Genomic DNA, 14,728 nt, shown 5'->3' on the forward strand with positions numbered 1-14,728 from the left:
ATTTATTATGTACTTTGTTTTTAAACACTATATTCTAAGAATGTTACCAAAAATTGTTTTTGACCTCTAGTGTATCAGATAATTCCTTTTTGTTTTGTATTCAATTAACCTTATCATGAAAGTACAAATAAACAATCCACAGTAGCAATTTATCAATAAGTTTATTTATATCTTTCTTATCCCCAAATCTATACTTAAAGAAAGTTTTTAAGAGATAGGTGGTATGGCATAGTAGAAAAAAAGTGTGGGATTTGAAGTTAGACTTTGTCTTTGGCTTCTTAATATGGGCAGGTCAATGAAACTCCTTGAGTCAAGAATAACTCTCTAAGACTTCAAATTCTAGATTAGATTGAGTTTTCAAAATCATAGGTCCTTAATAAAATTCTTTGACACAACACAGCTGTCAATATTTACATTTTTCTTAGTTATGCTTTTTGACAGTGTAGCTTGTTTCATACAATAAGTTCTCTATTTCTGAATTAAGATATTTATCATTTTTGAAAAATGACACACATAAAAAAGACATTAGTCTGGCAGAATACAGTCTTTTTTGTCATTTTCCAACCACTATGGTCTTAGATTATTTCAAGTTTTTCACTACTACATCTAATACCACTATAAATGGTATGTTTTGAGTATATTATATAATAATTTTTATAATACATTAATTTCCCATAATTTCCAAGTATAATTCTACAAACTTCTTCATACCACTAGTTAGCATATAAAAAGGTAATTCAAGTACTTTTAATACCCAAATAAAATGAAAATTAGCTCCTACTAACATCTAAGCACCCACTCACCCCAAAATTTCACCCCCCCAAATTTTCACCCTCTCCCATAAAAACCCAAAATTCAATAATGGATTACTAAATTAAATGTCACTTGTATTATCCATTGCGCCTATCATTTAGTAGTATTACTGGTTAGTATGTCATTTAATTATATCCAATATAGAACAGGTTAATAAAGCATGTTTTTCCTTTGCTAAATGCTGATCATTCTTTTTTCTTTCCTTTCCTTTGTATAAAAAATTTCCCAGCAGAATAGGGAAATATGTTACTGAACAAATCACAAAATACTAAAGTTTTTATAATATTTTGAGAAGTAAAACAAGAGGGCAAACATTTATCAACTGCATATGTGTGTGTATTATATGTGTATCTTGCCAATAGGGTTCAAAATTCTATAGTGTTCAAAATTCTATAGATATCAATAGATAAAGACATATATTACTGTTATTTTCTATTTAATAAAGCTTTAGAGAGATTTCTATACTTAAAATTGTCAGTTTTTCAATTCTATTCATGTGTTACTGGAACATTAAACTTATAACAGTATATATAAAATGTCATAAGATTTCAAAACAAATGGCAATTTAAAAGTCCATACCATTAAACATACTGTTGGCAATAGCTCCACAAGGAGCAATTGGCTTATCTCCATCCTTGCGATAGGGTTCACACTCCTTACTGGGGTTCTGATTTTTATAAAGAGAAGCAAAGAAGAAATGTAAAGACAAATATTACTGACTAAACCATAGTCTAAATTCTCTAAATCAGCCTAGAAAATATTAATAGGTATTAATTAGTAAGTAGTTAACACTACCATGTAAAAATTATCCTCAATTCTAATTTTAATGTACTAGTTAAGTATAAGTTTTTAAACATGTTTACCTTTAAGTATTCCCAGAAAACTGCCTTATTTTGATTTGGTACTATTATATAATAACTGAAACAATATGAAAAATGCACTAATATACACTAATTTTTCATTCATGTTTTTTACTTCAATATTGTTTTTTATTTTGCCTATGCAATAACAAGAATTAACAATTAACAATTATTTATATAAACAGAAGCACTGGAAATCTCAGCATTACTTCTTATTATGGTATAATTCTGAGCAAGTCACTTAGCTTCTCAGGGCTTCAGTTTCTTCATCTGTAAAAATGGTGGGACTGTTAAAGATGGTTTCTGCAAATCCTGTATCTTTGATCCTTTGTGTGACCATTCATCTCCCACTTTTGCTCTTAACTTACCAGACTTCTCCACCATATCCTGGTGGCTTTCTCACTCTGAAAGGTTTCACAGCCCCTTCCTTCATTTTTCTTCAGTCTCCAAACTTCTTTCTTCCATCACTATTTTTGCTTTTTCAGCTCTTTTATGTGTCATTTCCTCCCCACTGAATACAAAATCCTCGAGATCCGAGATTTTATTTATTTCCATGTATTGGTATTCTCAACACTTAGCACAGTGTCTGGCACATAATAAACACTTAATAAAGGATTTGAAGCTAGGTCTTCCTGATTTCAAGACAAGCTCTTATGTACTACACCATGTTGTTTCTCACCATCATAATCAGAAATACATGTGATATGAAAAGACATCAATAAAGGATATTTTTTCCTTTTACATGAGAAATATCTGCTTACCACAAAATATCAAAAGGCAAGCTCCCTTCCATTCCCTTTTAGAAGTGAGGATAAATCAATCTTCAAATGAAACCCATTATATATGACCCTAGTAACTTACTTTGTATTCTATAGTATCTTAAGACTTAGAGGACCTCTTTACTCCTACATCAAACTCAGCGATGCAGAGATCCCCTGGAGCATTCTGTGGGATGTTCTAAACTGAATCAGCACCCTGAATATACAGAAAATATAAATCAAATGCTCTTGGTTTTCTATAAATAAGAACCCAGTAGAAGACCAAAGAACACGATTTGGGACAATAACAAATTTCCCAATTCAAACTTTTAAGTCAACTCATGGTCAATAAGAATATCTCAAGATGCCTGGTATTTTGGATATTAATGAAACTATCAACAATGTGCTTAATATAAAGGGCACAAAACATCATTAAAGCAAGTTAAGCAATGAGAAATATAGTCTCCCAATTTATACTTGAGTTAAAAAAGCAAAGCATGTGTACAAGTATGATTCTAAAAAAATTTTCAATATCACTGCACTTTTATTTATATAAATCTTTTAAAGTAGATGATAACATCCAAAATATAACTACTAAGTCTAGCACAAGACTAACAATGAATTCTGGTTTACTCCAATTCCAAGTTTCAATATTATAGGGCAAAAAAATAAATAAATAAAAAGTTAAAGACTCCAAAGGTATACTAGATTCAATTGGAAGAAAATATTAATCTACACAAATTTTAGAAAATTTAATTAGAAAAACTTTTATATGCAATAAAACATTGTCCTTTAATTTCACATTAAATCTTCCCACAAATAATTTCTTTATTTGTAAAGTTGTAAATGGTGACACCACTAGTGTCACTAGCTTTTTTTTTTACTTACTTTTAAAGAGTCAGTGTCTCCATTTAGTTGACTATCATCTCGAGATTTCACATAGCGACGATGATTCTGATAAAAATTAGATAGTCCATAATACATAAAGACATATCCCTAGAGAAATTAGAGAGAAAAAACAAATTTTTATTTCAAAGACTGAAAATTTTGAAGCAAAATACATTTCAGTATGAATGATGCCTTATGTGTAGTATGACTTTTTTGTACTTCAAGGATCCATGATTTTGCCATTGTGGTGGTCTTCATGAGTTGTTGTAGCTAAAAAATTCATCATCCTACAGCCAAACCTGGTGATGTCTCTCCAAACTTAGACTAGACTTAAAGCTGTTTCAGTGTAGGAGGACCTGGTAATAAGGCTTTCTTGTACCACTGGTATGGCTTTGAAAGATTTGGATTACTTCTACATAATGAAGCACTGAGTAAGTTGTTAGCAAAAGATGAGTTTTAATAAGCATAATAAATCTTAATTCTCTCAAGTTCATTCAAAATCTGAGATAATTTAATTAAGTTCCTGGCTGAATTCAACTTTTGTTTAGTAATCTTTTTCCTTGAAGATACTTCAAAATTAACCAAGTTAACAAAATTGAAAGGAAATATTTGCAATGTTTTAAGGAAAAATGTTTTAAAGTAACCTTATATAGGTTAGATGGGCCATCAGTAAGCAACTGGTCTTTGTTTCATGGATTGAGTTGACATTTCAAAGGTGAATGGAAAGAAAATGGGCACAAGAAGGCTTCAGTTTATTTCCAGTGATGACATATGCAAAAAGTGACAGAAATTATATGATTGGAAAAAAAAGTGAGGTAGTCATATAATGAAAGAGATGACAAGATGGACAGCCTGAATACTACATTGGTACTCACGAAATGGTATAAGACCTAGAGAAAGGCCTCCAGCACATTGGATGGATCTTCTGTGGAGGATCTATGATAGAATATGGACAAGAAATACACAGGATGAGAAAGTGTGGATGGATTGCTATCAACACTGATGGAAGGAATACCCACACTGATGAGCTCACAGATCCACTGAGATATTAAGAAATCAATCACCTATTCACCCTTCCTGAGGAGTCCTAACAGGGAAAATTTTGTTAACTATTTTGTGTTGCTACCGTAATTAAATTTAAAATTCTACAATTTGACAAATCTATGACTTCCTCAATGTGGGTAGTCCATCCAGTGATACAGATTGCAATCCATTCATGCCTTACTATCCTGTGCATCTCTAGTCCATATCCTTCCAGAAATTTACCACAAGGGACCCACCCAACAAGTTAGGGAATATTGCTGTACTCATCTTGATTTTGCCTGGATATGGGTAGAACATGTGACCTGCTTAGCCTTGCTATATGACTAACCCATCTATCTTCTGACCACACATTTTTTTTGGCAATATCATTTAGACCTAATCTGCACAGTTACTCATTTGTAATGTGTTGCAACCTGTTCAAGACTACCATGCAACTACTGGTCTGAGTAACCTCTAATTTCAACAATTCTTTGAAGACACACAACATAAGAAAAAAATTAGTATTAAAAAGGAGGGGCTGCTTTTGTTTCAGAAAGACAAACTATTTTCCTCCTATGCAATTCTGGACCACAATCCTAGTTCATTTCTAAATCTGTGCAGACAAAAGGTATTTTAAAGTAGCTATTATGTACCAGATACCATGCAAAGACAAAAATCAAACAGTCCCTACTCTGAAGGAACACACAGTCCAGCTAAGGAAATATGTGAATATACAAGTGTCTCTAAAATTTTAGTGTAGTTTTAAGTTGTCAAAGCTTAAAACTTAAAGTATAAATGAAATTCATAGCAAATAAAAATATAATTTTACATAATTTAATAATTTTAATAGTTATTAGTATTAATATACCAATTCCTTAATGGAAGGGAGTAATGGCTTAGGGAACATGGACAAGTGTCCTACTGAAGGTAGTCTTGTGAGATTTCAAAGAGTGGAAATAGAGAATTACAGATATGGAGGCAGCCAGTCCAAAGGCACAGAGATGGGAAAGGAAATGCTGTGTATGAAAAACATAGCAAGTAAACCAGTTATGACTGCACCTTATAGTGCTTTGGGGAAGTAGGGAAATTAGAACAGCATGTGGTAGTGGGAATTAAATGAATCACACTGACTCCATTTTGTGACTCAATCATGGAGCTAGTTCAGTTCCCTTTCTATTCAATTATGAATCTAGTTCAATTTCTGCCTTTTGAGAAAACTTTATTCAATTGCAGGAATTATAAGAACACTTTATTGATTTTTGAATCTTGATCTGTATGACTGGGAAGCTTAGACTACCTCTTCCTGCTGCTGGGAGACCCTTAACTGATGCTGACAGAAACTTGGCCAGATCCAAAGATTTTTCTCAAAATTATGCATTTGAAGCAACCCATGTGTCTTATCTGAAAATGGATTACATACAGGTCAACAGTTATTGTTTTCTTGTTCTTTTGATTTAATATAGACATGGGGAGAGGAAGAGGAGTAAAACAACTTTTATTTCAGAGAAATACATCTGTTTACCCTCTCCCTCCTCACGGGGAAAGTCCCTAAAAGCTAAATTAGATTAGTTAAATTTATATAATGGTTGTTTTCATTTTTTAATTAATTGGCCTCAATTCTTTAATTAAATGATTGTTTTTAGTACATAAAAATTTGTCTCTCCATTTTCTGGGTCTAGTGCAAAAGCTGAGGGACCTGGTCCCAAACTGTTATGTAATTGGCATGCATTGCTTAATAAATCAATATGTTTGGAAGCTTGAACCTTTGTTCCCTCTATTATTTCATCTTTCACCAACCACAGGAGAAATGTGTAAGAAAACTAGAAAGACAGAAAATGTTCAAGTTGAACTTTGAATACTGAAGAATCAAAAAATGTTAAAGTTTTATATCCAGTTTAGATTTGATCCCAAAGATAAATAAGATCTTTGGATTTTACTGAGTAAAGAGATGATACTATCAGAACTGTACTTTTGTGCGTAGTAGGGGATGGTTTGGAGACAGAAGGGAGGAAGAGAGGAAACCAATTAATCAACTATAACAGTTCAATAAAGAGTTGATGAGGGCCAAACTTAGGACAGTGTTTGTGCAAGTAAAGAGAAGGGGACATAAATGTCTGGGATGTTATGGAGAAAAATGGCTGAATATATGGGCTGAGTGAAAAGCTGAACAAAAAGAGAGACAGAAACAAAGAATTTTGGAAAATGAGTGCATTTGGAAAGGAAGATTAAAAATTCCTTTTTAGACACATTTCGTTTTAGATGACCATGTTACATTCAGTTTGACAGATTTAAGCAACTGATAATATAGGATTAGTGCTCAGGAAACAGATCTAAGATTACTACTGGGTATTTTTTTTTTAAGGATGGAAGAGAAAGTCAGGGATGTCTGAAGGTATCAGGAACAAAAACAGGAGTTAGATCATGCATAAGAGAAAAGAGCATTATGCTGGATAAAACAAAAGGAGGTGGATCAAAGGTATGTAAACAGAAATTGACCTCTTTAGGTACTGAAGTAAGGAAAGAGATAATAGGAAATTGTCAGGCGGCTATGAGATGACAAGAAAATTAGGAAGTTCATGATGAAGTGATTTGATTTGCATGGTAAAGTTTCAAAATCCTTATTTAAGGAAGGAGGATATGGTTCCGTAGGGAGTTGCAAGACAGAAATTTAGAATAGTCTCTGTGGTGAGTTGAAAAGAGAATCAATTAGGGAGGAGGTAAAAAGATTTTCTTGTTTTAGTGAGGACTAAGTTAACAAATCTGTGTTAGCTCAAGTAGAGTTGCTTGACTTTTTCCAACTCCTTTTATCTACAGTAGTAGCAATGAAGGAAAATGGCAGGACTAATCCTGGTTTGGAGTTTGGCAAAGTGTGAGCAAATAGAATAACAGAACAAGGTATTAACAAATCTTTTTCAGAAGACAGCATAAAATTAAAGTGATTCACAAAAAATTGACACTGGAAAGGGAAGAGAATACAAATAAAGTAGGGGTAATAGTCTAGGAAAATACTCAGGAATGAAGGGATTAGAAGTCAATGTGAGAATGAAGCAGAGATTTAAGAATTATAAAGCATAAGGAAAAATGGAATGAAGATCTAGTAAGATAAAATTATAGGAATAAGAATAAAGTCTTGTCCTTGGATTCAAAAAAATCAATTCCACCAAAAAATAATTATAGTTGGCAATTATTCTGAAAAGAATGTGTGGGTCCTGGTAGAGTGTGAATTCAATTTGAATCAGTGATATGATGTGACAAACAAAAAGATAATGCAATCTTATTGATGGAGTTGTGAATGATCTAACCATTCTGGAGAACAATTTGGAACTATGCCCATAAAGCTATCAAACTGCATACATATCCTGTAATCCAGCAGTGTTTCTATTGGGTGTGTATCCCAAAGAGATCACAAAAAAGGGGAAAGGACCCACATGTGCAAAAATATTTGTAGCAGCCCTTTTTGTAGTGGCAAGGAACTAGAAACTGAGTAGATGTCCATCAGCTGAGGAATGGCTGAATAAGTTATGGTATATGAACCTTATGGAGTGTTATTGTTCTATAACAAATGATAAACAGGGTGATTTCAGAAAAGCCTGGAAAAACTTGCATGAACTGATGCTAAGTGAAGTAAGTAAAACTAAGTAAGTGTTGTACACAACAACAAGATTATGTGATGATCAACTTGGATTTTTTAACAGGGAGATGATTCAAGGCAATTCCAATAACATGTGATGGAAAGAGCCATCCACATCCAGAGACACAACTATGGAAAACAATGTGAATCAAAGCATAGTATTTTCACTTTCTGTTGTTGTTGTGGTTTGCTAATTTGTTTTGTTTTTTTCTTTCATCTGAGATATGAGAATACAGTTTAAATGGCTAGAGATTTAGTGTCATTAAAAAAAAAAGTCAGGGGATGGAAAATAAATAACCCAGATGGATAGTCCATCCAAATATGTATTATACTCTGAACAATAAGTAACTCTACACCCATCTAATTCGATCTTCACTTGGAGGGTAATCTCCAGTTGAGTATTACAGGGAATGTTGGATTATGAGCTGTTAATATGTTATCAATGTTAAAGGCATAGATAGCATGCTTACTAGATTTGCTTTTATGTATTCACCCTTCACTTCCAAAGAGAACCAATGCCATCATAAGATAATATCTTGACTTGCTTATGAATTGGATTTAAGTGAGGCAGAACTGCATAAAGTTGTCAACCTTACACTTTCTCCCAGAGTAATCAAAGTACAAAGGCAAGACAAAAGTTAACACAAATAGCATTGACCAGGATGCAATAGATGACTATAGCATCTTCAACTCCATAGCACTTTTGTGGTCATTATGATAAATTGTTCTTTTCTGCTCATTCTACTATTCTTATGGTTGGGGTAGACATCCCCCTAACTTACCAATGACTTTAAGGCCTACTGGTTACCATCAATCTGGTTTAGCCATCTGCCAAGATTGTTTTACTGGGGTGTGGCCACTGTACATATTATAGTTTCTTGGAACCACAAATGAGAGTTGAATGGCAGACACCAAAAGTGGATAAGCAGCCCTACAAAGGGCTTGGCAAGGCCTCATACCAGCACCTAGGGAGGTGCTGCTCCTTCCTTGAATTCTCGACACACCTCTGTGAGAAATGGAAAACATACTAGATGAGAAAGTCAAGGTCCAAAAAATAATAATTATAGGATGGGGAAAAGCTAGTGTTTTCAGTAGATGGCAAACTCAAACAAGTGAGCCAAATAATATGGACAGTCAAAAAAGTTAATGCAAACCTGGGCTGCATTAAGAGAGGCAGAGCTTCCAAGAATAAGTGAGTAACAGTTATGCTGGAGTATTGTGTTCAATTCTGGATGCTATAACTTAAGGATTATTAAATTGATAATGCTGGAAAGTATCTAAAGGAAGATAACCAAGAGTGGAAAGTGAAGGGTCTGGAATTTATGATTCAATAAATTCCAAGGGCTCTCAGATCATATACAAATTCCTCTCTGACATTTCAAGCCCTTTATTTATACCCCTTACATCAATCATCTAATCACATTATATATGAATTCCCCTTAATCTTTTGTAATCCTCATAAATTGGCCTCCTCTTTCTGTCTGGCCTCCCAGATTATTCTCCTTTCTTCCTCACTGGATTTCAGAACTTGGCTTGCAACTCATATTAGGATCAACATGCATAATGATCCATCTCACATATGCTAAATTCCCAGTTCTTTTATCTATTCAATTCCTGCCCAACTTCAGCTATACATACAGTCACACCCTTTTACCTTGCCATCACCTACAAGCTTTTTATTTCTATGTCCATGAACCCCCAAATTTCTTTATCCCATCATAATCTTTTTCTCAAATACTCTTTCCCTTTGTTTTACAATTCCCAATACTGTGTATGTGTGTGGGGGGGGAGGGGGGGGGGAGGTGTCCTCATTGTGACCTCTAATCCTTCCATTCTTTCCCAGGTCATCAATCCCTGCTCTTATTGAATTTTCCTTCCTTTCCTGTCTCAAATTCTTGGTGAATCACTTCACTACACCATTCTCTATGCTCAAATATCCTTGCTTGCCTGCCCTATCACTGATCATGCTTTATTAGATGATGAGATTATTCTCATCATCTGATTATTTACAGGATACTGAATAGAGCTTTTGAAAGTTATGAAAACTGTAATGATTAAGTTTGCTATTCATAATCTCAACTGGCTCTCACTGTAGCATGGCAATTTTTTTATACCTCCCTAAATGGTTTATTCTTCTACCCACCAAAAGGGCTTCATAACAGTATTTGGTGCAAAATAAGTACTTAAATAAGTTCTTGTTGACTTATTGTTCCTCATCTACAAGAATCTATGTCCCACCTTCATACCTTTACAAGAACTATTTCCCATGCCTGGAATACATTCCCTCCTCATCTATGCTTCAGAGTCCCTCTCTTCCATCAAAATTGCTCTGATAGGATTTCTTTGACAAAGAGACCTGAGTTTCAATTGATAAATGATGGACAAAAGCAGCTACACCCAAAGAAAGAACACTGGGAAACAAATGTGAACTATCTGCATTTTTGTTTTTCTTCCCAGGTCATTTATATCTTCTGAATCCAATTCTCCCTATGCAACAAGAGAACTGTTCGGTTCTGCAAACATATATTGTATCTAGGATATACTGCAACATATCCAACATATAAAGGACTGCTTGCCATCTAGGGGAGGGGGTGGAGGGAGGGAGGGGAAAAAATTGGAACAGAAATGAGTGCAAAGGATAATGTTGTAAAAAAAAAAAAATTACCCTGGCATGGATTCTGTCAATATAAAGTAATTATTAAATAAAAATTTTAAAAAAAATTGCTCTGATAGCAATTTTGAAATTCCTGAAAATCTGAAATCTTTACTGATTTCCCCAACTGCAAGTTTTCTACTTCCCAAACTATCTAGCATTAACTTTGTATACATTTGAATTTGTTTATATATATATATATAAATATAAACATAAACATACATACACACACACACACACATACTTGTTGCATCCCCTATTAGAATGTAAACTTCTTTAGAGGAAGGATTAATTCTTTGTATCCCCAATATCTATCACAGTACTTGAGATCAAAATATAATAAGTAAAGGGGTATCCTGTATTTTCTCTCCCTTAACTATGAAGATATGTTTTGCTGTAGATTATACTCACAAGTTTATTATATTTTCACTTATTCATCAAGCATGCTAGCAGTGCATTTGTAAATTACAATTACAAAAATACTGTAAAAATAGAAAAGTAGGAATAAAAGCCCTAAACTGTTTTCCAAGCTCTTGATAACCCTACTTCCCCAACTTCTTTCAGACTCATTCCTTGACAACTGATCTCTCTAAATTTTCTCCACAATTGTTTCTCCTCTAGTACATATCTTTATTTAGTCTAGATCAGCTGATCTTCACAAATTTGTTTATTTCAGTGCCATTTTTATTTGTCTCAATAGCACATCAAGAATGTGACACTGTAGTCCATATGTGCTGGTTCTATTATCTTTGAAAGTTCAAAGAATTTGTAATAAAATTCTAGATCTTTTCCATTTTGACTTATTTACTATTGCTTTTCTACCTTCATCTTTTCCAACATGTTTTAACTATATTCCCTTATCTTGGCACTGGAATCAATAGTTATCAAATTTAATTATTTAATTCTTTGTATCCCCAATATCTAGTCCAGTACTTAGGGTCAAAATACAATAAGTAAAATGGTACCTTGTATTCTCTTTCCCTTACAGTGAATTCTGTAACTATGAAGATGAGTTTTGCTACAGATTATATTCACAAAAGTTTGTTTATTATATTCTCACTTATTCATCAAGCATGCTAGCACTGCATGTATAAATTACAATTTACACATTTGATTTGAAGATTTGAAGAATTCTTCATATCCTTTCTCTACCTCATTCTCTACAAATGATAGTGGGATATGACCAACATGATAATTTGTAAATGAATTCACAATTTTTATTTATTTTTTGAATTGATACAAAGTAAACTTAGCAGAACCAGGAAAACAATATACACAAGACTACAATGATGTGAATGTTGACAATATAAAATCAAATCTGAATGTTGTATAATTATAATAATAAAGCTTGGTCTCAAAGATGAGAACATGTACTAACTTCCTTTTTCTTTCTTTTTTCTTTTTTTTTGCCAGAGGTTGGAGGCTATATATATATATATATATATATATATATATATATATATATATATATACACACACACACACACACACACACACACACACACACATAGTCATATAATATTGTACACTTTATCAATCACACTTGGTTGATGAATTTATTAGTTCTGCTTCCACTGCTTTCCCCCCTTCCTTTTTATTTTTTATTCAAAAAGATGAGTTGCTGTCTAAGAGAAGGGAAGGAATATATTTAGGAATAAAGATGGCATAAAAAAAAGAGAGATCAACAAAAATTTAAAATACCAAAAACCTGCTCATTAGGAGCACTGCATAGATGACTAAATGTTCCATCAAATGTTGTACCTCAATATACAATAAATCAACTCTATCAATTCCTTTAACTGCCTCTCCCAAGAAAACCTGTTAAGCATTTCATCTACCTCTAACTTTCTTTTATTTTCTGGGTTCATCTTTACCAAAAATGTCAAGATCAGTATAATTCAGTTCCTCAAACAGTACATCTACTCTGTGCTCAATGGATAAAAATTTCACATTTAGCATACCATACCAACTATTAAAAGTTATGACTTACAGATGCTCTACAATAATGGTACTAAACTCAAATAGAAACAGGTGCCATTAACCAGTACTTAAGGATCCCCAGGGGTTACATAATGAATTAGAGAACTACATACTAACATTACTTATATTTTATTGTATTTTAATTTATTTTGTTAAATATTAGTCAATTATGCTTTAATATGATTCATGCTCCACTTGGAAGTGTTTCGGGCCACATTTGGTCCATAAGCCATGTCTGAAATCTTTGTTCTATAAGATATATGACTCTTAGTTCCCATTGCCTCTTCATCCATCATTTTACCACTATTGTTACACAAATGAAAGGAAGCTACAAAGAGAAAAGACCATTTTGAAGTTTTGTTTCATAATTTTCCATGGCTAAAAAATATATTAAGTGGTTAGTTACTGATACAGAGATTTTTTTTTGTACTTATCTAGGCTCTTTCTCAAAAAGCAAATACAGTCTGTCCCTAGAAGTATATTCAAAGTCTTCTCAGTATAGCAGAACCTGCTATGCTTTACCAGCAGACTTTGATGACTCAAGGTCACCATTAATATAATGACGAGGGACTGCAATTAACCTTAGAACTTTTTAAAGAAAATTTCAGCATCAATCTGATTAGCAATCCTCCCCACATCCACATGTAAGTTAGATAAATTCCCAAACATTTGTAAATATACAAAGTTACCCTATAACAATGAGCAAAATAAAATAGTATTTTAAGTTTAAAATAAAACAATTTTTAAAATCAATTATTTAAATTATTATTGAAACACTCTTCATAATCTCTTTAAAAAAACAGATATTTACAAAAATACTAAACATCTTTCTGTTTTCTAGTTTCTACTAGATTATCTAAATTCTTATGCTCCATAAAAAAGGGAATTCAGGCTGAATATATGAGATTTTATTATTCTAACATTTTCTTATATTTAAAATGATGTTTAATTTTCCACTTAAATTATTCAAACCTTGGCTTTCTAGAGAAAAAAAATTGAACTCTTGCAATTTATATATGAAAGTTTATAACAAATATTCATGAAAGTATGATATAATAAAAACAATAATGATGAAACTACAAAAGGTAATTCAATGTTTAAATCAGCACTGTAAATTTAATTCAGTAAAAGAAAAAATTAAGCACTTTCCAATAAATATGGAGATAAAATAACTTATTCACATTATTTTGGTGACTTGAAAGTACTGTAGTCCCATTCACAAATTGTATTTGGCCTTGAGATGGAACACAATACTCTCAAGGGTGAATTTGTGAATGATCACTTTTGCAGAAGAGAAGTTCTAAAATAAGTGTTTTGAATATGCAACTGGAGTTTCAAAATCTATTCAATCCTCTTTCATCTAAAGTTTAATGTAAAAGCCTACTATTTTAAAAATAATATTTTGCAAGATACTGAGCTTACATGTTTTCAGTGCTGATAAATAGTAAAAGCTTTAAATTCTTGCCATCTTTAGAGGTTGATACTTTTCAAGTGTTTCCTGAGATGTTTCTATTTAACCATCCCTCATTTTGGTGCAATAATATTAATAGCCACAAGGTGGCAGATGGCTTAGAATTCTAAAGGGCAGAAAAATGATTTTCTAAGAGAATCAAAAAGACAACTTCAGAAAACATGTGTAAATGTGTAAGTATGTGTGTAAAGTGTGAAATATGAAATGTGAAAATATGGACATAATTTAATCTACTGGGAAATAATCAAATGAGTAAAGTGACAAATGGCTAGGGAAACTAAACTGGTAATATTAGTTCTCCAATCCCATAGAAAATTCTAAATCTTTGCAATCAGGTGCAAAGAAGATGGTTTTTATGTTGGCCCTAACACCAGAAGAAATGGATATGAAGTGGAAAGGCAAAGAGAGAAGAAAATAGAACAAAACAAGGGGCAACTATTTATAAAAGCAGATGAGACCAATACAGTTTAAGTGTTTCTCTTTTTATGCTTGTAGCCAATGATAAAAGTAATATAAAGACAGAAATATGTTTTATAAAATAAAATTTGCTTTTATCAGAATGGCATGTTGTAAGTACAAAAATTATGAATGAGAGCTCAAGTAGAAATTATTGTTGTGTAGTTTTAAGTACAATAGGTTTTATTAAAATGT

At 32.6% G+C, this 14,728-nt stretch overlaps 1 protein-coding gene across 1 annotated transcript in view; it reads right to left on the reverse strand.

The window, feature by feature from the left end:
* Positions 1-14,728, reverse strand: part of TMEM30A (transmembrane protein 30A) — a 49,888-nt gene that overhangs the window by 7,675 nt on the left and 27,485 nt on the right. The window contains exons 3-4 of the mRNA XM_051997278.1: positions 3,320-3,427; positions 1,393-1,480 (exon numbers count right to left, since the gene is read on the reverse strand). Of these exons, the coding sequence (XP_051853238.1) occupies positions 1,393-1,480; positions 3,320-3,427 (196 nt within the window). The remainder of the gene's footprint in view (positions 1-1,392; positions 1,481-3,319; positions 3,428-14,728) is intronic.

Source organism: Antechinus flavipes, chromosome 4, assembly GCF_016432865.1.
Source record: "Antechinus flavipes isolate AdamAnt ecotype Samford, QLD, Australia chromosome 4, AdamAnt_v2, whole genome shotgun sequence".
Lineage (NCBI taxonomy): Eukaryota > Metazoa > Chordata > Mammalia > Dasyuromorphia > Dasyuridae > Antechinus > Antechinus flavipes.